The sequence below is a fragment of the Mustela putorius genome, unplaced genomic scaffold (genome assembly GCF_011764305.1).
Source record: "Mustela putorius furo isolate JIRA1106 unplaced genomic scaffold, ASM1176430v1.1 tig00003976_pilon_pilon_pilon, whole genome shotgun sequence".
NCBI classification, from domain to species: domain Eukaryota; kingdom Metazoa; phylum Chordata; class Mammalia; order Carnivora; family Mustelidae; genus Mustela; species Mustela putorius.
In genome coordinates, this window is record NW_025422118.1 from 745,796 (window position 1) to 773,114 (window position 27,319).

The 27,319-nt window shown below is 41.6% G+C and overlaps 1 protein-coding gene across 1 annotated transcript; it reads right to left on the reverse strand.

Moving 5' to 3' along the window:
- Nucleotides 1-8,495: 8,495 nt before the first annotated feature.
- On the reverse strand, nt 8,496-27,090 carry CHRNB3 (cholinergic receptor nicotinic beta 3 subunit). Its single transcript, XM_004775741.2, has 6 exons — nt 26,910-27,090; nt 26,495-26,646; nt 25,381-25,425; nt 12,090-12,199; nt 10,981-11,863; nt 8,496-9,239 (listed from the first exon to the last, which is right to left on the reverse strand). Exons 1-6 carry the CDS (start codon nt 27,088-27,090, stop codon nt 9,105-9,107), a joined length of 1,506 nt encoding a protein of 501 aa, XP_004775798.1. The 3' UTR covers nt 8,496-9,104.
- Between the last annotated feature and the right edge of the window lie 229 nt (nt 27,091-27,319).

Genomic DNA, 27,319 nt, shown 5'->3' on the forward strand with positions numbered 1-27,319 from the left:
GGTTTCCCTTTTCATGCAGCATTCTTCTGGCCTGGTGGGTCTCCTTTCGTTACCCAAAGCTGGGACCACTTTTGAGCTCAGGGGTACATCTGATTTTACAACAGGCCAGGCTGCCCTGCCCTGAAAATGGTCACTCTGGAGTGGATGATACACCAGTATTATACCAGTGGGTATACTGCTGGTCTCAGCTAACTTTCCCAAACCCAAGACTGTGTAGGAATCAAAGGAGTAATGGTGCTTTTATTTTCACAATTATTTTATTGACACACTGAACAGAAAGTCTTAATACAAAGGAGGAATCCATACCAAGTTAAACATAAATTGTAGTCACCAGGGTGTTCTTTAAACAAATTCACTTCAATACATAATAGCAGGTGCTCTGAGAAAGAATTATGACTCAATCAAAGGTATTCTAATGTAGCTGGTTGGAGGCCAGCTTTAAGGGGTCCAAGGTGATAGGTGAGAGTCTTTATAACCTTGCTGTGTGTCATAGGCTATACCAGTAATATTTACCACTGGGTAGGGGGAGAAATCAGACAGTTATCATCTTGATCTGAGATTACTCTTAACACTAATGTTGAGATAGCCTGACAGTATGTCTTCTACTACCGCACAGTAAGAGCCACACAGTACAATCTATGACATGTTCTGCCCAAAATATTTAACCAGGATTATGCTGTAACTTCCAATTTGTAGGAAATACAGGAAACAGAGGAATTAGCAAAATGACACCAAAAGCCAGTGACCAGGTAAATCCCCAAAATGAGCACATTCTTGGTGAAAATTGACCTGGTCCTTTCAACAAGTCAGAGACAAGAAAATACATTTAAGAGGCATTAACACTATGGTTGAATCCTCTTTTAAACAAGCCGTCTGTGAATTTAAGCTGTTCCTGAGACAGTTAGGAACTATGGTTAGGATAGTTAGGAATATGGAATAATTAATTTTTCTAAATATGATTGAGAGTATTTTAGAAATTTTTCAATGTAGGAAAATGTTTCTTTAAGATGTATACTGAAAATTACACCTGCCTGAACCCACACACAGAGCTGGAAAGAAGGAGAGAGGCTGAACAAGAAAACAAATGTGTCCTCATTTTGGACAAATTAATAAAATTTTCTGGTGTTGGTTTAATTCATCAACACATATTAATTAGGCCTTGGCCATGCACCCAGCCCTATTAGACGCCGTTGGAGATATGACAGATGATATGCTATGCTGTAACTAAAGGAAATAAAATTCACTTAATAAAATAATAAGGGACAATACATTCTACACTATCCAGCAGAGGTTGAAAACACCATAGGCTTTCAGAGACAGGGAGCTTAGTTGAGGGCATGTGTTCTGTAAAGGCTTCATGAGGTAGGGTGTGAACAGGGATCTGAAAGATGAGGACAATTTAGGACAGCTCTCTGTGTGTCCACACGGGTGTGTGTCCCACATGCCCACACTTGTGATAGAGAGTTGTATGGGTTTCACAACATCCACTTGTTGGAAATAGTCAAAGAGGACTTCAACCACCTACAGCTACTCTGACCTCCATTTGTTCTTTCTAACTGATCAAGTTCTTCTTTCCAGCATATCTCTTAATTCAGGCAGAAGACTCGGCTGTGGGCAAAGCATCCCGTGATGGGGACCAAAACCACTGCCCCTCCAGCAACAATGGCGGCTGCTCTGATGCCAGCAGGACTCGAGATGATTGACCCCAAGGTAATGATCGACTTTACCTTTTCTGCCCACTTGCACGTACCCACCGACACTTGTCCCACACTTTCCTTATATAAACCCGGAAGCATTTTCAGCACTTTGGAGACAGTCTTGGAGACTTTAATCCACTGTCTTCCCTCACTGAAATGAATTCCTTTGTTCTGTTTAGTTTTTTAAGATTTTATTTATTTATTTGTCAGAGAGAGAGAGACAGAGCGTGCACAAGCAGGGGGAACAGCAGGCAGAGGGAGAAGCAGATTCCTCGAGGAGCAGGGAGCCTGATGTGGGCCTCGATCCCAGGACCCTAGGATCATGACTGGAGCTAAAGGCAGATGCTTAACCAACTGAGCCACCCAGGCACCTCATTTCTCTGCCCTTGAGTTTTGTCAGCAGAGAGTGGCCAAACCTGGTCTGTTTGAGCCCCCCGGAGCCAGGTGCTCTTGGACCCCTGCCCTCCCTCCGGTAGCAATAGCTGGGAGGTTTTGCCCACAAAAGATTTTTCTTGAAATACATTTGAAATTAAATTTGTTTTGGCTTTAAAGTAATCTTTTGTAGTGACTGTCTTTGGGCTATTGTGATGTATACATATTTATGCTTTCCGGCATTTGAAACAGTTGCCGCGTCCCACCTTAAGCTTTGTGTACACATCCGGATGTCTGACCTTTGCTGTATTTGTGTCTGGTCAGAAAGAGGCTTGCTGTGGATAGTGTTTCATGTGGTATTTTTTCAAAATTTAAAACTGAATTTGAATTTAAATGCATTTTTCTAGGATTAGAATTGTCATTTACCTAGCAAACTAATGAGTTAGATAAAGTTAAGTAATGAGTTAAAGTCAATAGTGTTCTCAATAAAAAGAAGGACAGTGATTTGCCCTTTAAGTCCACAATCCGATCAGGGATTTGAGGCAGGGAAGCCTTGATTTTCATCACAATGTATCCCTGCAAATCCTGTTCTAAGGCAGTGATAAAACAGATGACATTTCCCAAAGAAACAAAGTTATGATTAAAAGTTGTGTGGCTTAAAAATTGTGAAAATCTCCAAAGTATAGTATTTTAGAGCAGGAGAGAGCCATGAGTCATTACCTTTAATTAACTGACTGGAAAACCAGAGGGCAAATGACCCACCTAAGACCCCACAGCCCGCACAGCTAGGTAATGGCTGGTCTAGAACACACAGGTCCTAGTGCCCTGTGTTCCCCTTCACCATGTTGTTTCCCTTTTTTTTTTTTTTTTTAAAGATTTATTTATTTATTTATTTGACAGAGAGAGAGATCACAAGTTAGGCAGAGAGGCAGGCAGAGAGAGAGGAGGAAGCAGGCTCCCTGCTGAGCAGAGAGCCCGACGCGGGACTCGATCCCAGGACCCTGAGATCATGACCTGAGCCGAAGGCAGCGGCCTAACCCACTGAGCCACCCAGGAGCCCCTGTTGTTTCCCTTTTAAAAATCCAGTGTAATGTGCAGAAAAGTAAGATTCTATGGTATAAAATTTGGTGTCTATTGAAAAATGTACTGACCACATTAAGTATTCCTGAAACACTGAAAAATACATAAAAGTGATTTCTGCTTTGGAATTTATAACTGCTTTTGAGGATGATTTGAATGGCATGAATCTCTCTACTGAAAGCATTCCAGGCTATATGAAAACAAACTCTATTATTTCTTTTCACTATGGTCTGTGTCTGTTGTAAAATGAAAGCTGATCTAAGCACATTTTAGACCTAGGAAAGGAAGCCATACAAGACAGACAGGGTAATTAAAGACACCATTTCCAGGAGGAGAGATCAAGGGCACAAGGGAAGGAGAGACAAGGTACGAGAAGGACAAGGGCTAGTTGGTGTGAACAGGATGGAGATCGGACTGGAAGCAGGAGAGGCAGTTTGGAAGGCAGTGCAGATGTCCAGGAGACTGTAAGCAGCCAGGTGTGAAGAACCCCATCAGCCCTCCTGCCAAACTAACACATATGTGAGTCATTAACTTCAAGACATGCTTCACTTTTTGGGGTCAATAATTAATAATTTTATCCCCCACGGAATCATCTTTCCAGTCTCATCATGCCCAGTATCCACCAGTCTGTAAAGTTAAGATGAATCAGAGTACTTAAAAGAGATCCACACTCTTCTCAGGAGAGTGTGGATCAAGAACATCATGAGATTTTCTTTCTCATGATATAACGATAATGTCCTGGTTTCCATATACAACTGGACATGTCTATAAGGATTGAGATTTAGAAAAGATCAGTATGAAATGGCTGGCTGATATGTTTCCTTTTCTTCTTAAAATTGTTTTCCTATTGATATACCAAATCTTATTGATATATCAAGTCCTACTGATGTATCAAAAGAAATGTAAAAAAATACAACCATAATAGCATTGGAAAGTCGGTTGAGATACCTTCATAGATCAAAGTGGTGGGGAATGGCTGAAATGTGTTAAGACAGGAGGTCAGATTTAGTATAAAAACCTAAAAGAACAGGGGAATTTTGGTTCCCTGAAGGAAAGATGGGACCACCAAAGAAATGATTTTCTTTCTAACAAAACCCCACAGTAATTATAAGATTATACGCAGGCGAGACTTAAGGTATAACTACTGAGTAATCAGGTAAAGGGACAAGAGCAGTTGCAGCAGTCTTCCAGTTTTTATCATGGCTTCTGTGGTCTGCCCCAGTTGGTGGACATTCTGACAGGAGAAACTAGAGTGGGCATTGGAGTCAGAGAAATAGTTTTGTGCCCCAGATACTTTATGGCTGCCAAGAAGAAAGGGGTTCCTCGAATGTAGAAGACGAACTGGTCACACACCTTAGAGAAATGGTTCCTTGGACACAGACAGTAAAGGAAAACACCTGGAGCCTGGTTTCCTATAACTGTCAGATAAAGAAACAATATCAAAAATCAACAAGCGTTGGGGGTAAAACTACCACACAAAGCATTAAACAAAATCAGTAAAAGAATTAACCACCAAAGAAAAATTATTAATCCAGATAACAGAAGGAGACTTAAAAACAACCACAATTAGTATTCCCCCCAAGTTATTACAGAGCATATGACATCCAAAAAGAAGAACTGAGTTCTTAGAAATCAAATACATAATTCTTGCACAAACAAACAAAACCTCACCTTGGTAGGTGCGTTGCATTGCAAAGTAGATAATGACTGAATTTCAAAGTAGTCAGTGGTATTATCAAGCTGACAATGTAAATAATTAAAGAAATAAAAAGTATAAAACAAAAGCTAATAAGTTAATAAACATGGAAGGCAGAAATACTGAGATCCTTCTAGAAATTTCAAAAAGAAAGGAGGAGGAGAATGGAGGATAGGAAATAATAAAAGACAGAAGAAAAGAAAATTTGCATGAGGTGAAGAAAGACATTAGTTATCAAGTGCCAAGATAAAACCAGAGAGGGAGAAAGAGAGCAAGAGAGAGTACAAGCCCTCCATTTGGATACACATAGCATATTCAGGTGACATTTCCGAAGTCCAAAGATAAAAAGGAAAGTCCAAGAGTGTCATAAAGAGAAAAACAGGAATCTACAGGAAAAAAGAATAAGAATCAACCCTCACCATACTTCTCATCTAGAATGTGGGAAATTGAAAAGAAAAAAGATAATAAGAAACTGTAGAATACTATCTTCACAGTTCTAAGTGAAAATGATTTTGAATTCAAAATTCCACACTCAACCAACCTATCCTATGAGGGCCAACCTAACAAGTCTTAGAAATGCAAGGATTCAGAAAGGTAACCCACTCAAAACTATCTAAAAGAATTGCTTGGGGATGTATTCCTCTGAGATAATAAAATGAATCCGGGGAAGGAAAACAGGAGAAAAAAAAGTGGTGAATCAAGAAACGAGTAAAATAATTACTTGTTTATAATGCGGTCGTGGACAGAATATATTGTCAGTAACTTATTCAGAAGAAAGAAACACATACTATAAAAAATTAATAACCTGGAACTAAAATTCTAGTGATTTAGATAAAATATAAAAGGCAGTAGAAGAAGAGGGGAAGTGAAAGTGCTAAAGGAATTGTTTCATTTCAAGAGCGGTGTCTAGGACATTAAATCCCAATGCCAATTAAAAGAAGTTTGGGGGCACCTGGGTGGCTCAGTCAGTTAAGCATCTGACTCCTGGTTTCGGCTCAGGTCATGATCTCAGGACTGTGAGATAGGGCCTCATGTGGGGTTCCACACCGAGCATGGAGTCTGCTTAAGATTCTTCCTCTTCCTCTTGAGGTGCCTGGGTGACTCGGTTGAGCATCTGACTTTGGTTCAGGTCAAGATCTCCAGGTCCTGGGATCGAGCCCCACATCAGGCTCCCTGCTCTGCAGGACGTCTGCTTCTTCTTCTCCCTCTTGCCTTCCCCCCCCCAACACCCGCTCATGTGTTCTCTCTTTCTCAAATGAATCAAATCTTAAAAAAAAAAAAAAAGATTCTCTCCCTCTGTCCCTCCTCCATACTCTCTCTCTGAATAAGAAAAAAAATAAAAAAGCTTGAATATGTTCATTAATAAATTCATAGAAATGAGTGCATAGCTTTCAAACCAATAGAGAAGAAGGAACAACAGACAAATCAGTCAGGACTGAAAAGAGGCAAAGAAAAAAAAGATCAAGAAGATATTACACAGGAAACACAAAACGAAAGGACATGAATGAGACTAACCATATCAATGATAACAAGGTATGTGAACGGGTGAAACTCCATCTCAGCTGTAAACTATTCAAGGGAAACATAGCCCCCCAAAAATAATCTAGGAGGGATTAAGATTTAAATCTGAGTTGGGGCACCTGGGTGGCTCAGTGGGTTAAAGCCTCTGCCTTCAGCTCAGGTCATGATCCCAGGGTCCTGGGATCAAACTCTGCATCGGGCTCTCTGCTCAGCAGGGAGCCTGCTTCCTCCGCTCTCTCTCTGCCTGCCTCTCTGCCTACTTGTGATCTCTGTCTGTCAAATAAATAAATAAAGTCTTTAAAAAACAAAACGAAACAAAACAAATCTGGGGTAAAAGAACAATTGCTTCAAGCTAAGATTCAGGATTTGGCAGCAACAATTTTGGAGAGCAAAAAGCATTTGAGTTTATTCTCCCTGGTGAATCTTCAAGAGGGAGTTGGCAGGGAGGGGATGAACAGCTCCCTCGTTTTTTTATTGCATAATCTCTATACCCAACATGGGTCCTGAACTCACAACCATGAAAGCAAGAGTCTTGGCAATGCTTTTTTATTTTTTTTTTAACACCAAAAGCAAAGGCAACACAAGCAAAAATAAGCAAATGGGACCTTACCAAACTAAACTTCACAGCAAAGGGAACCATCAGCGAAATGAAAAGACAGCCTATGAAACAGGAGAAAATATTTGGAAACCATGTCCTTGATAAGAGGTTAGTATACAAACAATACGGAACTCACACAACTCAACAGGAAAACGCCAAATCACCCAACTGAAAAATGGGTAAAGGATCTGAATGGACATGCTTCCAAAGACACACAGACAGTCAACAGGTCCATGAAAAGTGCTCAGCATCAGCAAAGTGCAAATCAAGACCACAGGGAGAGAGCATAGAACGGCTGTTGTAAGAAAGACAAGAGGTACCAAACCCCTGGTGAGGATGTGAAGGAAAGGAAACCTTCTGGCGCGTTGGTGGGAATGGAAATTGGTACGGTTCCTATAAAAAAAAGTTATAAGGTTTCTCAGGAAATGGGGAATAGAACTACGATGTCATCCATCCACTTCTGTGTGTGTCCAAAGGAAACAAAATCATTTTCTCAAAGAAATATCCACACGCCTGCCTTCACTGCAGTATTATCCACCATAGCCGAGGTATGGAAACAACTGAAGTGTCTGTTGATGAATGAATGGATGGAGGAAATGTGATCACACACACACACACACACACACACACACACGCAGCAACGTGATTCAGCCTTAAAAAAGACACAAATCCTGTCGCTTGCAACAACATGTGAATCTGGAGGGTATTGTGCCTAAAAGTGAAAAAAATCTGACAGAGAAATACAATGCTGAAAAAAAGGTCAGAGTCATAGAAACAGAGAGTAGAAAAGAGGTTGCCAGGGGCCGGTGGAGAGGGAAGTTATGAAGAGGTTGGTTAAAGGGTATCCACTGTCAGTTATGAGATGAATGAGTTCTGAGGATCTGATGCACAACATGGTGACAAGCTGGTCACGCTACATTGTATAATTAAAATTTGCTGACAGTAGAACTTAAATATTCTCATCAAAAAAAATGAAGAAGAAGAAAAAGAAGAAGAAGAAGAAAAAGAAAAAAGAAAAGAAAGAGAATGGAAAGCCTCGAGTGTACTGTTGAAATGGATTAGATTGGGTTCAGGGACATAAAAACCCATCATTAGAGAATGTTTGGTCCTTGTATTTTCTAGGAAAAGGTAACGGGTATTAATGGCTGCACTCCCGGTAACAGACGGCACTGTTTCTCTTGTCAGTTATTTTGATATGACCCTTTAAGCAAGTCGCAACTCACAGTAGGCTCTTGTTTCAGCATCAGAAAACCTTTATAATGTTCTGAATAATTCATGAATACCACCTACCTGAGAGGCCACCACATTCAAGAGAGACTATTTTCTTCCTTCATTCTTTTTTTTTTTTTTTTTAAGATTTTATTTATTTATTTGGTAGAGAGGCAGAGCACAAGGAGGCAGAATGGTGGGCAGAGGGAGAGGGAGAAGCAGGCTCTGCACTCAGCAGGGAGCCTGATGCGGGGCTCGATCCCATGACTCTGGGATCATGACCTGAGCTGAAGGCAGCTGCTTAACGACTGAGCCACCCAGGTGCCACAAGAGAGATTATTTTCAACAAATACCATGTTTGTAGGGAGAGGAGAGGGACTTCAGTTACCAGACATCTTGGAATCTTCGTGAAAACCAGTGTGCTGTGCCAGGTCTGTCCAAGCGAGGCAATTCCCCCTGATGGTTGTTGAGATTTGCAGCAACATGACACACAGCACCAGTCTGCAAACTCGGGCAAAACCACCCAGGACACCAGCGGATGCAGGAGGCCCAGGTCTGAGCAAACAAAGAGCTTGACCAGGAGGAGACAGTCTTGAATTCCCAGTGTGCGTCCTTGGCGGGGCCTCAGTGCGGCTCTCTGGGGGCTCCTCCAGTCCACCAGCAACACGCCTAGTGCGTTCTGGCTGTGATGTCAGGCCTGGAACCTACGAGTCCCTGAACGTCTGGGGAAGCCAAGGCAGGGTCCCTGAGGAGCTCCAGTGGCAATGAGTTTACGGTGGGCAAACCCACATTTGCCAATGTTCAGTTTCCCTGAGTCCCACCCAGGCCCTTCTAAGCAGCTCATGCATTTGGATACTGTATGTACAGCTAGCTGGAGGTCAGTCCTAAGGTGTAATTTTGTCTTTATAGTATTTTAGACGGCTCTGGATTGCTAGTGGGAACTGTGGAGCCACATCCTCAAAGCAGGAGTAAAGATCAGAACAGAGCCGGTAACTGACACTATCAGAAAGAGCCACAGAAAGATTCGGTCCAGAACTTGGGCTACGAATTTCCAGTCTTGAACCACCTGCAAAAGAGAAAAAGATGCCTTCCTTTCAAGATGCAGGGCAACTGTTCTGAACTCACTTCCAGGGATCGGAAAGGGGTAATACTCAGATGTGCAGGGCTTCTGTTCTCAAAAACGCATGTGAGTGTGGCTGCTGCACCTCGGGAATGCCCGGAAGCCACCAAGGACAGTGGTGATCAGGACAGGATGGCAATCCATAAGGGGGAGGGGAGACCGGGTCCCTTTGGAGGAAGGGAAGTTAGGGGACAGTGGGCAGGACGCTATCAGAACAAGGTCAGAGCACGAACAAGTTGAGAGGTGTGGAGGACAGGGGCTAGTTCCCTTTCGAAGGAAAAGAAATGTTCCATTTCTCTTCTGTGGGGAGTTTGTAAAGATGGAACCGAACAGGAATTCTCGAAGGGGCTTAGGTACTGATGGAGAGCCTGAAAGTATTCAGCACACATAGAACTTTAGGAGTAAAACTCTGGGGGAAAAACACAAAGAAGACACATGGGAATGTTTCAAGTGTCAACCTTAAGTAGTGGGATTGTTAATGATTTTAATTTTCTTGTTTATGTTTTTTGTAATTTCCAAATTCCTTACCCTGATAAGGTGTTACTTCTATAATTTTTTAAAAGGCTATTTGAATCTTGGAATTAGAATTTTTAAACACTGTAAAGAAACAACAACAAACAACCCTAAGAAAAGCCGAAATGTCTGTTCTATACCAGCATTTTTCCTAATGCTTTAAAAATGTTTTTCAGTAGATGAAAAACAGAACAAATAGTGAGAGACAATATACTAGGTAGCATCTAGATAGAATAATAGAAGGATATTTCTTTATAAAAATTCTTTCAGCACATGATATGATGAGCACTGGGCCTTATACACAGCTGATGAATTATTGAACACTACATCTGAAACTAATCATGTACAATGTGTTGGCTAATTAAATTTAAATAAATAAATAAAAATAAGAAATTCTTTCATAATTTTGTTTATGGGATCAGGCTCTTGGCACTAATTTTCACTGACTTTAGAGTAAAGTAATCGAACGCTCTAAATTGGTCTGTAACTTGTTTTAAGCAGCAGATACTATCTGAGTCCACAATTGCCTTGAGTCTGAAATCCACAGTCTCACCACACTTCTTTCTTCTTCTTTTTTTTTAATCTGTAAGCTAAATAACTATGCCCTTTTCTCTCACCAAAGGAACAGTATTCTATCTGTTGGCACACTATATTTGTATATTAATCCCAAAATCTATTCTGTTCTCTTGTCTATTATTGGAATTTTTTTGTCTTTTGTTTTGTCTATTTTGTCTGTAGTCTTTGCCTTTTGTTGGGGTTCTTTGTCTATTATTGGGATCATTTGTCTATTTTAGGATTATGTTAATCCCCAAATCTATTCTATTCTTCTGTATATTAATCCCCAAATTCTGTTCCATCGCACTAAAAATGAGAGATATATTACCAGAGACCGGGATAACCAACTTAAAATCTAAAATTAAGTTATTTTAAATAGAATCCTGTCTAATTATAAGGAATGGTGCATAATTTACACTTCCTTCACTTTCGCTCCTTCTGTTTCTGTGAATGCATCCTAAAAATCCATATTAAGATTCTTACAGATGTCAGGGCTCGCTTAACATTGTACATGTGAAAAGCAGAGAGTTAACAGTGTCACGTCTAAACACTGTATTGTCAAGAGATGTGGGAATGTTGGTTCTTGCACACTTTGGTGGCCCTGTTGGGATGGACTCACCTGGTTGATGAAATGCTGCTTTTTCACATGCCTTGAGATGTACCTGATGGAATCAGCTGCCTTTTCCAAGAAAGCAACAAGAACGGTTTCTCCATCACTCACCTGTCTCTGTTTCCTTTTTTCTAGAGTTTTACCTTTCACCACTGGCTGCCTTTCATCTTTATCTGGGAAAGAGTAGCGATCCACGTGGTCCTTCATACAAAGCAATGTAGGAAGTTTTTGCAGAAACAGTCGTTTCACCCAGGGGGCCATGGGGTGGTAAGTGGAAGAGGATCTGTGGTGAACGTTAATCACGAAAACAGTCACAATAATCGACAGGGTCACGAAAATCATAATGAACAACAGGTACTCCCCAATGAGAGGAATGACTTTGGAGGAAGACGGGATTATTTCCTCAATGACCAGGAGGAACACAGTCAGGGAAACCAGCACTGAGGTTGACAGGGACAGCTTTTCCCCTTCATCAGAAGGGAGATAGAACACGAGCACAGTCAGGAAAGATAGCCCCAGGCAGGGGATGATCAGGAAGAGGGTGTAGAACAGGGGCAGGCGGCGCAGGACGAACGAGTATGTGATGAACGGATAGGAGTAGACGCCATCTCTCCTGCTGCCCTTCATCCCTTTTGCATGGAGGATCTCCCATTCTCCGTTATCGAAGAAGTCCTTTCTGTCAACATTTTCATTGATCAGAACAAGGTCAACCATGGTTCCATCGTAAGTCCACGACCCGAACTTCATGGAGCAGTTCTGCCGGTCGAATGGGAAAAACGTGACGTCCATGGTGCATGAGCTTTTGTAACTGGCGGGGGGCATCCAGATGACCGTGCCGTTGGATCTCACAATGGCTTTGGTCATGAGGGAGCCTTCGAACCGGCCATCGGCGCTGTGGTGAAAGCGGTTGAACACTGATGAGTTGGGTCTTTGCCCACCCGTCCCTCTACTTTTCACATTTATTACTCTTCTACCACAGAATCAAAACAATATTTTAGAAAAGAAACGGTTCTCCTCTTACTCAAAGTTGTACATTTCTCTTAATTATTTTGCCAAAGTCAGGCTTTTCCATCTCTGGTCCTCAGTGGACCAGGGTATTTTTCTTCTGGGATACTTACTTTTCAAAGAGAACTATGTCAGGAAGCCAGAGAGATTCTGATGGAACTTTAATTGAACGAATTCCACCGTATTCATCAGGATTCCAGCGTAATTTGTGGTCTGTCCATTCCTGCATCAAAGGAGCGCACTGTCATTTCATTCTGAAAATTCAGTGTATTGGACTTTGGAATCTTCAAATTTATGTTTATTTACCAAATCCCAGTGTTTTATTTAAAAAGGAAATCCATCCATTTTAGTGGATGACTAAAATGACTAAATGACTCTGTGGTTCATTACACTTCTCAAGATACAGGTTGAACTAGCCTGGCCTCCAATCTTGCCCAGGCCCACACGGCCATCCTACCTGGGATGTCCAAAGTTGCCATATATCTACCTCCCAATGAAGAGTCCTGGCAACAAACACCACTGATCTGTGATCTATTTTTTCAGCTTCTTCTCTTTTTTTTTTTTTCAGCCTATTTTCTCTTAAGAAGCAAAAGAAAAGCAATGATAATTCTAACTCAGTTTATTCTAGAAGAGTTGGTCCAGTAATATTTTCATCTCATGATAATGGGCACAAACAATTTTGAATATCACTCAAGAGTCTTGAGCAAACATCCACCCACTATGTTATTATGAAACATTCAGTATCCACTGACTAGTCTTGATGACATTATAACTTTAATCCAATGAAAAAATATTTTCCAAGAATTTCCTTTTAAGTTCTAATCTGAATTTATTTTGTGACCACCCAATTATAGTTTTAAATTATATCCCTAATATTGTTAGCCTCCAGATACCTACATATTTTTCCTCATAATAGAATGAAATCATTTAGCATATTTTACAGGAGCTAATGGACCCAGGTTAACAAACCTGACCCCTAATTGATTGGATTATGAAGGTCAAGAGGATGATGTATGGATGATCCAATTATAGCAGGATGGACTTTCTTAAAAAGATTTGGGTCCAGAATCTGATGAAATCTGACCTGAAAATTAAATTCTTCTATCCTACTGTCCCTCATGTAGACAGCTGAGTAATGATGTAGGATAATATTAAGTGACATTTCAGAAAGTCTGAAGAGTGTGCCCAGTGCAAGCCTTCCTGTCATTAAAAAATCAGGAGTCAGCAGATGGGTAACTTCACTAGATGGTGAAGTATTGAAATATGCATGATGCCTGAAAAAGTACGAGACCGTACACCCCAGATATGACGTTGTCTATCCTAGACAATATTTGTGAGGCTTGATCCTGGAAAAACAAATTGAAAATGATATGGGTCATTAAAAAGCTATGATCTAAAGGATAAAAGACTGCATGCCTATTTATGGAAAAGCATGCACATGAAGATGGACAGTTTAAGAGCCCAAACTTATAAAGTATTTATCATGTTTACTTGGTACTCACAGGCTTCTCTCATTTTTCCTCCTCCTCTGCCCATTTTGAAAAGCAAATACATTTTCCTTTCTATGAATAATTTGTCTCCTGCTAAGGAGACTTGTACTACCAGCAGCAGGTCTCAATCTTAGAAACGTGGAAAGGAACTCTTTGTTTCCCTTGCACTCTGTTTACTTTCTAAAAATTGACATACAATACAGTTCACTCTTTGCGTATGGTTGTATACGCAAACATTTGTGTAATCTCTACCACCGTGAAGGTACAAGAACAACCCTGTTGCCCAAAAAAGTTTTCCTTGTGCTGCTCCTTTGTAATCAACTCCTCCCCTCCCCCACCCCAGGCAACCAGGATCTACTTTCTGATCTTCCTATAATGCTGCCTTTGGTCATAAAAATAGAACTGATCATAAGGTAGACAGCCTTTCGATCCTGATTTCTTTTATTTACCATAGTGCATCTTAGATTCTTCTATATTAGTAATTTGTTCATTTTTATTAGTTGTAGTTTTTCCCTTGTATGAATATACCACAATTGATTTATCCATTCTCTGGGTAGGATGTTTGGATTCTTATAGTTTTTAATGATTACAAACAAAGCCACTATAAACATTTTGTGCAGCTTTTTGAGTAGAAAGCATTCTTTTCTTCTTTTGGGTTAATACCCAGGAGTGGGATGGCTGGGCCATATCCTAAGTGTACATTCAACTTTATATGAAACTGTGTCCCCGAGTAGCTGTCTCATTTTACATTCCCACTAACAACGTACGAGACACCCGGTTCTTTGGCACCTTCTCCAGTGCTTGGTATTGTCTCCTTTTTTTACTTTGGTTAGAAGGGTTGTGAAATTGTATTCTCGGTTTCCAATATGCATTTTCCTAATGACTAATGGTGTTAAGTATTTCTTCATGTACTTTTTTGTCGCCTGTATATCTTATTTGGTGAAGTGGCTGTTAAATCTTTTGCATATTTTTTAAATCACGCTGTTTGTTTTTTTACTGAGTTTTTAGACTTCTTTATATATCCTGGATAAAAGCCTCTCATCAAATATTTGAGTTGCAAATAGCTTCCCACAGTCTGTAGTTTCTTAATTCTCTAATCTGTGTCTTTCACAAGATAGAAGTTCTACACTTGGATGAAGTTTATTTTACCAATTTTATCTTTTATGAATTATCTCATACCTAAGAAATACTTGCTGAACTTAAGGTCATAGAAATTTTTCTTCCATGTTTTCTTCTAGAGATTTTATAGTTTTGGGTTGTACATTTAGATCTAAAATCCATTTTGGTTAATTTTTTAATTATGGTGTGAATGAGGTTTTTGGTTTTTTTCTCATATGGCTGTCCAATCGTTCCTGTACCTTTTGTTGAAAAGACTAAATATTCTCCATTGGGTTACCTATACATGTTTGTCAAAAATCAACTAACTGTTAACTGTGTGGGTCTATTTTTGGGCTCTTTGTTCTGTCTTGTTAATCTGTGTCCCTCCTTTTCCCAGTACCACTCTCTTTTAACCATCACTTTCCAGTAAGTTTTGAAATTCTGTAGTGTGAGTCCTCCAACTGTATTCCCCTTTTTCAAATCATTTTGGCTATTCTTGTTTCTTTGCTTTTCTCCATAAAATTTTAAATCAGTTTGTTGCTATCTATAAGAAAAATCCTTCTGAAATTTTAACTGTGGTTGTCTTGAATCTATAGATTGGTTTGGGGAGCACTGACATCACAATATTGAGATTTCTGACCTAGGAAAATCATTTCTCACTCCATGTGTTTAGGTCTTCTTTGATGTTTTTAATCAGTGTTTTGTAGTTTCAGCTTATTAGACCCTGTACATATTCAGTTAGAGTTATACCTAAGTATTTAATGTTTTTTGACGTTATTGTAAATGGTACTTTGACATCAAGAGAAAAAATCCAATTGTTCATTGCTAGAATATAAATAAACAATTGATTTTTGTGTGTTGACCTTGTATGTATCCTGTGACCTTGTTTAAGCTCATTTAATTTTAGAAGTTTTTTGGTAGATTTTCTACGTCAACAATTACATCATTTACAAATAGAAAACTCTATTTCTTTTTTTCCAATCTGAATGCCCTTTTTTAAAAAATATTTTATTTATTTATTTATTAGACAGAGATCACAGAGAAGCAGGCAGAGAGAGAAGGAAGCAGGCTCCCTGCTGAGCAGAGAGCCTGATGCAGGGCTCGATCCCAGAACCCTGGGATCATGACCTAAGCTGAAGGCAGAGACTTTAATCCACTAAGCCACCCAGGCGCCCAATCTGAATGCCTTTTATTGTATTTTCCTTGTGTTTAATCACTGGCTAGGACCTTCGGTATGACATTAAATAGGAGTGGGAGAGTAGATATCCTCGCATTGTTCTTTTTATTTTTATGAAATTTTTTAAAAAAGATTTTATTTATTTATTTGACAGACAGAGATCATAAGTAGGCAGGGAGGCAGGCAGAGAGAGAGGAGGAAGAAGGTTCTCCGCGGAGCAGAAAGCCCGATGTGGGGCTCAATCCCAGGACTCTGAGATCATGTCCTGAGCTGAAGGCAGAGGCTTTAACCCACTGAGCCACCCAGGCGCCCCCTCTCATTGTTCTTAATTTTGGGTGGGAAGCATTTAGTTATTCACCATTAAGTATTACATTAGCTGCTGGTCTTCTTAAATGCCTTTTATTTGATTAAGGAAGATTCTTCCTATTTCTGGTTTGCTGAGATTTTTTTTTTTTTTTACAGATTTATTTATTTGAGAGTGAAAGAGAGAGAGTGTGAGTGAGGAAAGGGGGAGAGGGAGAAAGAGAGAATCCCAAGCAGACTCCCAGCCCAGTGTGAAGCCCTACACTGGGCTGGATCCCACAGCCCTGATATAAACATGTGAGCCAAAATCAAGAGTTGAACACTCAACAGCTGCTACCCAGGAGCCCTAAGATTCTTTTTTTCTTAATCACAAACAGATCCTCAGTTAAATAAAAAGCTTTCCATCTTCTATGGAGATAATTACAAGATTATTCTTTAGTCTCTTAATGAAATGAATTATATTGATTGATTTTCTTTTCCTTTTCCTTTTTTTTTTTCCCCCCTTAAGTGGGCTGCGCACCCAACGTGGGGCTCAAACTCAAGACCACAAGGTCAAGAGTCACATGCTTAACCGACTGAGCCAGCCAGGTGCCCCAATATTGATTGATTTTCAGATGTTGAACCAGCCTTGCATTCTTTGGATCCACCCCACATAGTCTTAATGTATCACAGTTTCATGTAATACTTCTTCTTGTTATATAAGAAAAAAAAAAATAGGTAGACCACTGCCTTACAAAGAATAAGGATGCCCTGGCAAGGAGGGTGTCGCTCTAACTGTTTTCCTGATGTTTGAATTCAAATAAAAATACAGTGAGGTTTCCTTGAGAAAAGACAAAGTCAGTGAAATAGGTGGCAGGCACCTTTATGTTTTTGCTACTAAAGCATTGTTAAAACAACATTTGTTTGTAGATGTAAAAACTACATTCCAATAATTCACCAAATATCTAACACAAATTTGGGCTAATTACAAGAGAGGAAAGCAACACATACATTACCCTCTTAGCGGTGGGAGTTCTTTTCTTTGGGAGTGTTTCTATGATAATGTAACATACATTAAAAACCTATTTTGTGGCTGTGCTGATAATAGAATAAAAATGGCAAAGTAGAAAAGTTACCAAGTGCCGATGATGTGCCAGGCATTGACCTAAGTGCTTTATATTTATTAATGCTGATTTCTTTAATAACCTACAATGACCTATTAATAGTGCTATATTAGATGAGGGACCTGTGGCTCAGAGGGTTCAAGTGACTTGTCCCAGGCCACACAGCTGATCAGTAGGGAAAACAGGATCAAGTCTGTTGTATATGACTGGGTATGCTAAGGGCATCTTAAGTCCAGGAAGTGCCTTCCACATTGACTAGGACATGAAGGGCACTCCCTGGAGGTGTGCCATGGTCCAGCAAAAGCCATATCCTGTACTCTTTTCCCTCTTCCCATGCTACCTTAGGGTGAAAAAATTTGTGACTTAAAATTCTTCATAATGTCAATGGTTTGTTGAAGCTTTCGGTGGCTCCACTCTCAAGGATGTTTCCAGTGTTGAACGTTGTAAGGCTTATTAACTTTGTACTCAAGCTAAAACAGTAGCTTATTCCATCTTTTCCTCTGTTAAAAAAAGAATATGAAGATAATAACAACAGAAAATCTGGTTGGCCTTAATGGTAAAATATCTGTCCAAAGGTGAAGGAATTATGCAAATAGACATGTTACACTGTGTCTAAGTTCGTGGACAACCAAGGGAAGAGAAATTACAAGATGAAGAGGAACTGTTAATGACAGGAGCCTTCAGCTGACCTCCACTTAGGCAAGACTTCATTCGAGAAGAAAGTGGCATGTCAAGAGCTCTTTATAGAAAGAGGAGAAAAATGAATTCAGAAATAAAGTGGATGTATGTTGCTTGCTGCCTCAAGTTCACCTGCCTTGCTGCTGGTAAGAGCACCCCAGTTTCCTCTTGGGGAACTACCTACTGCACTGTCACTCACCAGATGTGGGTGGATCTAACTCTTCCTTCTGCCCCAGAAAGGGGGCTGTACCTCACACCTGCCCACTGTGATCTTCAGAGATGGCAGGTGACCAAATGGGAAACAAAAAAGTGGGATAGCATGAATCTTCTGGAACAACTGGAAAAGAGGTTGGCCGTTCTCTCTCTTGCTGAACTTGAACACAGGTAGCACTTTGAGGCTGAAGCTGATACGGCCACTAGAGGAGGGCTGAGATTAGATTGGGGTCATCCAGAGGACGAGGAGCCCAGAGACATGCACAGGGAACACCAAATAGTGCTTGAGCCCCTGGATCAAGCTGCATGTAATGCTGGCCTTGTCCCTCTACTTTCTAGGCTGTGAAAGCCAATACGTTCTATTTTTGCTGAAGCCAGTCTGGGTTGCCTTCTCTGTCATGCGCAACTGAAAAGTTCTCAGTGATCCTGGGAGAATCTGAGTAGCTCTCAAACAAGCAGTGGGCTGCCAGAAGGCAGGTGGTGAGCCCCAGGTGCAGACACAGACTTGGGCAGATTGGCTGGAACTGTGTGCTTATGAACTGGCTTGTCTTAAATGGACAATGTTGGTAAGTTCAGCCACAGAGTCCAATCTTATACTTCCTCCATTTGGAATGTGAAGATTGCTGCAAACAAAATTGCCTGCTTCTTGGATACAGTGTCCTCTCCGCTCCAGGCACAGCTGTCTTTTCCCATGCCTGGTTCCACCCTGTAGGGAGGGTGGATAGCTACAACGCTGGGGCTCCTGCCTTCTTGCAAATCCCAGCAAACACATACCTGGTTTTACAAGCTGTTCTAAGGGAACTAGGGCAAGCCCTAGGGTGTGGGACTTTTGGGTCAGAAAGGTTTGCCTTGCTCACCAGATCTCTAACTGCAGAATGAACAGCTGCAGCCAGAGAGAACAGAGCGGTGGTGTTTTATTGGGCTCACGGTCTGGGGGGGATTGATGCATTCCACAAGTATGCAAGGCATGTACTCACACAGAGCATACTGCTGCTGCTCTGTATTCCTGGCCTGGGGCCAACTCAGAAACAAATGAGCACACCTAGTGGTCATTGCTCTGAAGAGGGTGCCATTTGGATATAATGGCAGGGAACATTAGGGTGGACAGGGAAGGTAGTTCTGAGAAGACAACCTTCAGAAGTTGAGCCCTGAATGGTAAGGAGGGGCAGTGAGTGGCAGCGTGAGGCAGGGAGAAGGAAGGGGGCTTGGGAAGGTGCTGGGGCAGAAATGAGTGAACATGAAGGAGGGGTGCATTGGATCCTCAAGGAGGACATAAAGAGATCTACAGTGATTTAGGTTTCTTTTTTTTTTCTTTTTTAAGATTTGATTCATTTATTTGTCAGAGAGAGAGAGAGAACAAGCAGAGGGAAGCAGCAGGCGAGGGAGAAGCAGACTCTCTACTGAACAAGGGGCCCAATGAGGGGCTTGATCCTAGGACCCATATCATGACCTGAGCCGAAGAGAGACACTTAACCACCTGAGCCACCCAGGTATCCCCTAGGTTTCATCCCAGACCAGTAAAGAGAAAGAGGCCAAATGGGGCTTTGGTCAATGCTGTTGACTTTGGAGTACCCAGAAGAGCAAGTGTACTGAATTGGAGTCAGAATTCCTGAGTCCTCCACCTGTATGGTCCTTTACTGACTGTACTCCTTTCTGAGGTGTCCTTCAGAACCAGACCTGGGGAATCAGAGATTCTCCCTGCCACATCCGTCCAGAGGGGTTCCTTGAATTTCTACCAACATACACATCCATCATGATGCAGACAGAGCCCCATGTCCCAGGACCACAACACGTGCTAGGTCAGAGTGTCAGGGTGAGGGTTCAGAGCCCCCAACCTCTGTCTTGGCTAAGGAGCTCTGAGACCTTCTGGTTACTTCCTATTCTCTTTGAAAGCCTGGGGGCATCTGGAGACTAATCTCCTGTCTCTCCCTTCTTCAAGTAAGAGATTACAAATAATACCCTGTGTTCATATAGCATGTTCCAGCCAACATTCTCAAAGCCGTTGACAAACATCAGCACTATCACGAAGCAGTTCTCCAGTGGAGAGCTGTGTCATTGCAGGGAACAGGAGAGCACAGGCTACGTCAGGGGCCAAAGAGCAAAGTTAATCTGTGACTGAGAAAAAGAGGGGAAAATAGCTTTCTTAATTGTGAAAAGTGCAATTTCAAATCCACATCATATATATTCCCTTAATTTTTATTTATTTTTATTTTATTTATTTAAATTATTATTTATTTATTTAAATTATTATTAATTTTTATGTATTTATATTCCCTTAAATTATTTTTCTTACATACATTATCTGAAATATCACTCATAGATGTCTGGCTAATATCCAGAATAAAATTTCACTTAAACTGAAATCAAAGACTTTTCACTGAAAAAAAAAAAAAACCAAAACAAATTCTCCTACTTATTCTTAGTTTAATACTAAGTCCAAAAGATGGTAAAGAACAAGTCGTGCCTTGATTTGTAGCCTCTGGGACATCCCTGGGATCTTCAGTTATCTAAAAATCAAGTGTGAAAATCTTCTTTTTTTTTTAAGATTTGATTTATTTATTTGAGAGAGAGAATGAGAAAGAAAGCACTAGTGCCGGGCGGGGGAGAGGGGGAGAGGGAGGAGCAGACTCCCTGATGAGCAGGCAGTCCGATGTGAGGTGCGATATGCAGCTCCATCCCAGGACCTTGTGGTCACGACCTGAGCCAAAGGCAGATACTTAACTGACTGAGCCACCCAGGTGCCCTCAAGTGTGAAATTTTTAAAACAAGTTAATGTTGGTTCTTAAAGAAAACAACATGCCATATTCTGTATCTCATACTCGCATCATGACCATAAGTGGTCAGGGCCAAGAAATGAGACTTGACAATAAGGATGAAAAAGCCTCCAAAGGTGGCAGGAGGACATGACATTTATTGAGTCCCCACCACACACCAGATAATATACCAGTCGCATTCGCACACACGATCGCATTTTACCTCTTAACAACACTGTGAGCTAGGCATCGCCTCTCTTTTATAGATGAAGAGACTGAGGGTCTGAGAGGCAAAATGACTTGCCCAGATTTACACAGCAGGATTTCGGATTCCTAACTCCTAATTCCTCCTCAACTTTCACTCAGGGTCCACCCAACCGGCCTCCTTTGCTAAGGTCTGAATGAGGCTGGGAGAAGAAAGGAAGAAAGGAGAAGATGCTGAGTAAAGGTCAGAGATACAGGTGTGGAAGGTATTAGACTTGAGCGAAGATCCCCCTGACCTTTAGAGCAAGGCCAAGCCTTCCATGGCAGGTTTGTTTCTGATTTCTCCTTCAAGACCAGCTCCAGGGGTCTAGCCTCTGAGGCCTGCATATGTTTGCTGAACTTTTGGTTGGTGTAAAAGGGGAACCAGCTGTTGGAGAAACAAGGCTACTTTGAGATGCTGGCCTTGGCAGACATTCAGGCAGTTTTCTTTTCCTTGGGGAAAATGAAGGGGGTAGGACAGCAACGTGCTCTCAGCTGTAATGAAGTGCGGTTGCTCAGAATCTTACTGTCTTATTGGCGTTAACACCTGACGGTGCCTAGCCCAGCGTCTTACACGCCGTGCCCAGTGCATAGTAGGTGCCCAGTAAATGCTGTTGAGTGAGTAATTTTGACATCTGTTGTCTTAGAGATTGCTCACATGACAGTCTCTAGGCCAGGGGTTCAACCCTTTATCATCAAAGAAAGGGTGGTTTCATATCCCATTTTCCTTTAAGGTGTTTGCAATGCAGTTTTCCTAACCTTGAACGTGAAGGAGCAGAATCTGAGCAGTGAGGCACTAAGTACTTTCTCATGTAGTTTTAGTGAGTCAGTGTTAATAATTTATTTATGATTTATGGGGTTTTGATTACTCCCTGGAAGTAGGAAGGAGGAAGACAAATGAGTTTCCAAAATAAGATCAATAAAATAAAAATAGCTTTCTATTTTTAGGACTTTCTCAGGATGTCACTAAATTTGTGCTCGATAAAGCTCTTTGGTTAAGAGGATGGAGGAAGAACATCTAAATATACCAGAGAAGAACTATGGAAATAGAGGATAAGACAGAAGAATTGCATAAAAAAAAACCAACCGAGCATCTCAGTTACGGAAACTGTGTGGAACACGTTTTTGTTTCAATACGAAGTTTTATTCTCTCTGTGATGCGAATCAGGGAGCATTTTACAGTGTCTGGGTGGGAAATGAGAAAAGAACAGGGGTTTCTCGTTTTGGTCTTTGCTCTGGCTGAGGCATACAAGGGTGGCTGGGAAGAGTTTCCTGTAGGTCTGTTCTGGCGTAAGAGCTTTGGGAAGTTAAGTGATTGGGAAGGGCATACAGGGGTTCACAACTTCTCTTCTTTTTTGGATTGTGGAACCTCTACTGATCATCTAAGACCTAACTTAAATACCTCCTCCCTTGGGAGCTTTCCCTGATTTTCTCCCTTTCTCGCTGTCATTTTTGTAATGACCCAGTACTTATGTAGATTTTCCTTAGGGTGTTTGTTTATTATATCGCCATCATTATTCTTCACACAAGTTCCGCTGTGTCCTCTCCTTCAAGGCAGGGCTGTATCTTACTCTTCATATACCTGGGATCTAGCAGAGTGGCTGACACTTAGTAGGTTCTCAATAAACCTTGTGGAATGAATGGAAGAGGGAGTAATCCTTACTTCATTCCCTCCTAAATGCCTTTTTAGACCAGATGTCACAGAGGTTGAGGCACCAAAACCTTAGAAGACAGGGACTGGGGGTGCCCAGGTGGCTCAGTCGTGGGGCGTCTGCCTTCAGTTCAGGTCATGATGCCAGGGTCCTGGGATCGAGCCCCGCATCGGGCTCCCTGCTCAGCGGGAGGCCTGCTTCTCCTCTCCCACTGCCCTTGCTTGCGCTCCCTCTCTTGCTGTCTCTCTCTCTCTCTGTGTTAAATAAATAAATGAAAAAAAATCTTAAAAAAGAAAAGAAGAAGAAGACAAGGACTAGGAAGGAGCTAGTCTCCAGAGGGACAGCACTGAGGGGAGCACTGGACATCTTCCATCCACGCCCTAGTGCGAGGCAAGGGAAGGATTTCTTCATCTGAGCCCGACTTCACTTAAGTGCCCAACCTTGGACAAGTCACTCCAGTTCTCCAATGGTCAGTTTTCTCATCTGCAAAGTGGGAATCCTAATAGGACCTACCTCATAGGGTGGTTGTGAGAACGAACTGAGTTTACTCCTATGACACACCCAAGCACGGCGACTTAACACTTAGGATGTGCTTTAATAATCCTTAGATATTATCATTAGCTACTCTAAAACTGAGATCTGTATAACACACCCATTTTTTTTTAAAGATTTTATTTATTTCCCCTCTCTCTCTGCTGGTCTGTCTGCCTGCTTGTGATCTCTTTCTGTCAAATAAATAAATAAAATCTTAAAAAAAAAAAAAGAAGTCACGGGGATGAAAAATACAGCGTAGGATGCGTAGTCAATGGTATTGTAATAGCGTATACGGTGACAGATGGGAGCGACACTTGTGCGAGTGCGGCATAAGGTCACCATGTTGTACACCTGAAACTAATGTTACATTGTGTACCAACTATAATTTAATGAAAAAAAAATCTGTTATCCTCATTACTTCTAGAAAATGGGACCCTGAGTCCCCAGGCTGGCTTTTCCAAGCATCAGCTTGCCCCATTCCTATGGATTTCTCTTGCTCTGTGTTGGGTACCGGAGGCGCTTAGATTGTGACCCTGTCTTGACCTGAGGCCTTCACCAGGCCCCTGGGATTCTCGTGGCCCAGCTTTGCTGGAAGTCACTTCCATAGTCGTAGTTAAGGTCTGAGGAGCCGTGGCTTCTTGTTTGCTTCCACTGAAGTGACCTCATGCTTTCAAAATCTCAGGCAAAGTGAAAAGTACAAATTTTGAAGGCCAAGAGTCCCTGGATTGCTGTTTTATGTGACAGCTTAACGGAAGATTAATCTCAAGGAGCAGTTGGAGAAGGACTTGTATGTGAAGCAGTTGAGAGGTTTTTTGTCTGCTCTATTTTTGTTAACTTCCTAAACCCATTTGCACTCTAAAAGTTTTTATCCTCTCTCCTGCAAACTCAAATACAGCACTTCTTACTGATTTTTATTAACTCAAAATATTTCTGAATTCTACAGCCTCTAAGCTACGTCATGGAAGAAGGAGATGGGTATACAGAAAAACATGTTTATTTGAATTGTATTCTTCTATCTGTATTACCAGCTTACTATTTTCTCCTAGACATCTTTATTCGCAAGTAAAATAAAGATCCATTTCATAACTTGCTAAGATATCTACCAATTAAAGAATCAGCAGAATAGAGAGTGGTAAAGATGATAATAATTCTTTAACTTTGACCAAAGTTTTTGAGTGGGAGAAATATGACATAAAGGAAGCCCAGGGAATCTCCTTCTGCTTCTATACCCTTAGCAGAATGGAACAATGTCTCCTGAACCTGAAGGTAATTAACTTATTTCAATAAAAATGAACAAAAATAGAGTGTATGTATGTTAAAATTCAGTGAGATATTTAAGATTCCTCACCAGGAAGATTTTAAGTCTGTCAGGTTAGACAATTACTTGGACATTCAGGGGAAAAACAAACAAACAAGTAATTGCTGACGACAGCGACAACAAGCAAAAATAAACAATGAGACCAAACTTTTCGCCTCCTATCAAAGAAGTGTCAATATTTTCTCCTTTCCATTACCTATGCAAAATTGGGCTTTGAAGGGTAGCTACTTCCTGATCATTCTAGGACGAGCTCCTCCGAGCGGATGCTTCTGGTTTTAGGAAACAGGGCCCAGTTGAACTAAACGCAAGCTCTCTAAGCAGGGATTTGAACCTATTCAAAATGCCTTTTTAGTTATATGAGGAAAACATATCGTCATTTTGTCTTCACTTTGTTCTGAAATTGACGGTGAGAGGCCTCCTGCCCTCTCTGTTTCTCTTTCTAGGGAGCCATGGGAAACATTCCTCCCACCGAGGACCCGTAGGGATGAGGGAGAATTTAAGATCGCTGATTGCCTATTCCAGATGTGGTACCTTAAAGACGGGGACAGTGGCAATCTGGAACTCCCCCCCCCCCTTCTCCAGGTAGCCAGGGAGCAGGGCCGAGGCCTCGGTGTCAGAGAGTCCCCTCCAGGCAGGCCTCTGGGCTTCTAGCACCTGTTCTCTGCTCTCCAACTCCCGCAAAGGAAAATTAAGTAATGGGCCCTTCCCAGCCATTCCCAAATATCTCCCCAAGGAACCCAATATGCTCTGTAAAATAATTGTTTTTCAAATGGGTGTCTTTCTAAATAGAAAAGCATGGAAATAATTAGGTTAGCAGATATAATGCTTGCACTGACAGTTACCTGTTTGAGCCACACATTTGTTGTCATCAGCTGATTCTTTTCATCCTAAGAAAGTGACAATTAGGAAGATGTAAATTCAAGTAAATGAAGTTGTCTTTTAGATTTTTTTTTCTTTTGTCAGAAAGACCTCTCTGACACATACATTTGAAGTATTCAAAGTATAAAGGATTCTCAACTGAAACAGTTAAACAGCCTGGGATCCTAAAATACTATGCATATTTTCCTTAAAACAAAAAAATAATAATTAAAGCAAGTAGTAGTTCATTGTGGTGATATTTATCTAAAATTGCATAACCCAGAAAGCATGGTAAGGTGGCAAAGCAGAATGAATATGAACTAAATCAGAGATTGGATTTGTGTGATTTTTTAGAAGGAATCTTTGGGCATTGAATCAGCTGGGGTGGGTGAGTGTGTGAGTGTTGGGACAGGGATTGGGGCAAGATGGGTTATTCTGGAACTCTGGGGACTTTGCAGTCATGGGACTTTGCAGGATGACTTTGCAGTCATGGGCTTGTTGAAGTTCACTGATTTCCCAGGATGCCAATCATGGCAGAAGTGGGAAACAGGAACACTTTGAGTGGAGAATGTTAAGGTATGGGTGGGGCAGGGGAAAATGCAGGGTCCTGAGGGGATTCAAGAGGGTGATGAGCTCACTGGGCACTTACTCGGGTGCCAGCACCATCCGCCTTCTCTCCCTGCCGGCACCTCCCCCCAACACCCTCATGCAGTCCAGGTGACACCGACTTGGCCTGGGGAACAATGATGAACCCTGGGCGGGCTCGGTTCTGCCTTCTCTCCTGCCCCCCGCTTTTCCCTGGGTGCTCCTTCTGGTGCTCAGCCAACCCGCCAGGGACAGTGCCTGTTCCAGCAACCACATCCGACCCCAGCAAAAGGTTCCACACGAATAGTGCCGCTATGAAAATTTACTCCACGACACTTCACATTCCTTCCTCGGGTCATTTCACTGGCCTCTTGGGGCAGATTTTCTCTCACAGGAAGCTATTTTTAAAATGGAAATGGCAGCCATGGGGAAAGAAATCAAAATGAAATCTTAGACTCACAAACAGGTTAAGGAATGCACGTTCTTTTCAGCTTCGTGCCAAGGACCACTCACCACATCTACGAGCTGAGATATTTTCAATCCGAAGTATACTTTTATGGTGTCATTAGAATTTAATACAGGGCGCACCCATTTCTGATAACCTTGGAATAAGTGTCTGAGGAGGGCATCTTCACTTTCCGCGACTGATCGGAATCTTGCGGCGGCTGTAAGAATCATGAGGGAAACCCGAATTAATGGGAAAGTCATAATAGCTGGCTTAGCATCCCACAGCCGGAATCATCATATAGTCTACACAGCCCGGTGCAGCAAAGGCAGCTTTGAGTGAACAGGGGTTCTCGAACCATTCTCCATGCCCACAACACAGGGCTGAAAGTTGACTCTGTGCTTTATCCAGAACGTGGCTCTCTCACAGGGTTTTCCCATCATGACGTGAGCACCAAAGAATCACTTACAACCACCCACTTACCCTCTACCTCACATCTCACTTGAGATGCCACCTTCTCACAGACATGGTCTCTGCCCATGTGTGATTGATTGTCCACCACTGCACCCTCTTTGGCTCCCTCATGTCCCTTGCCACAATGTGTTGTGAATTTGTCACTGTCTGTCCTTTCCTTGAGCTCCATGATGGCAGGCACGGTATCCATTTTACTTGATGATGTTTATTCAGCACCTGGAGCAGTGCCTGCCCAAGCACATACCCATGTTATATCTATTTAATGAATGAACCAATGAAAGGAATACGTTGGAGCCATTTTCCACGCATTTGGCACATATCCATGGAATACCTACCACATCCTGTGTGTTATTCATTCCCTTGCCATCTTCCTGAGACGTCTTCCCTTACAAAGACCTTCCCTGGCTAACGACCAGGTT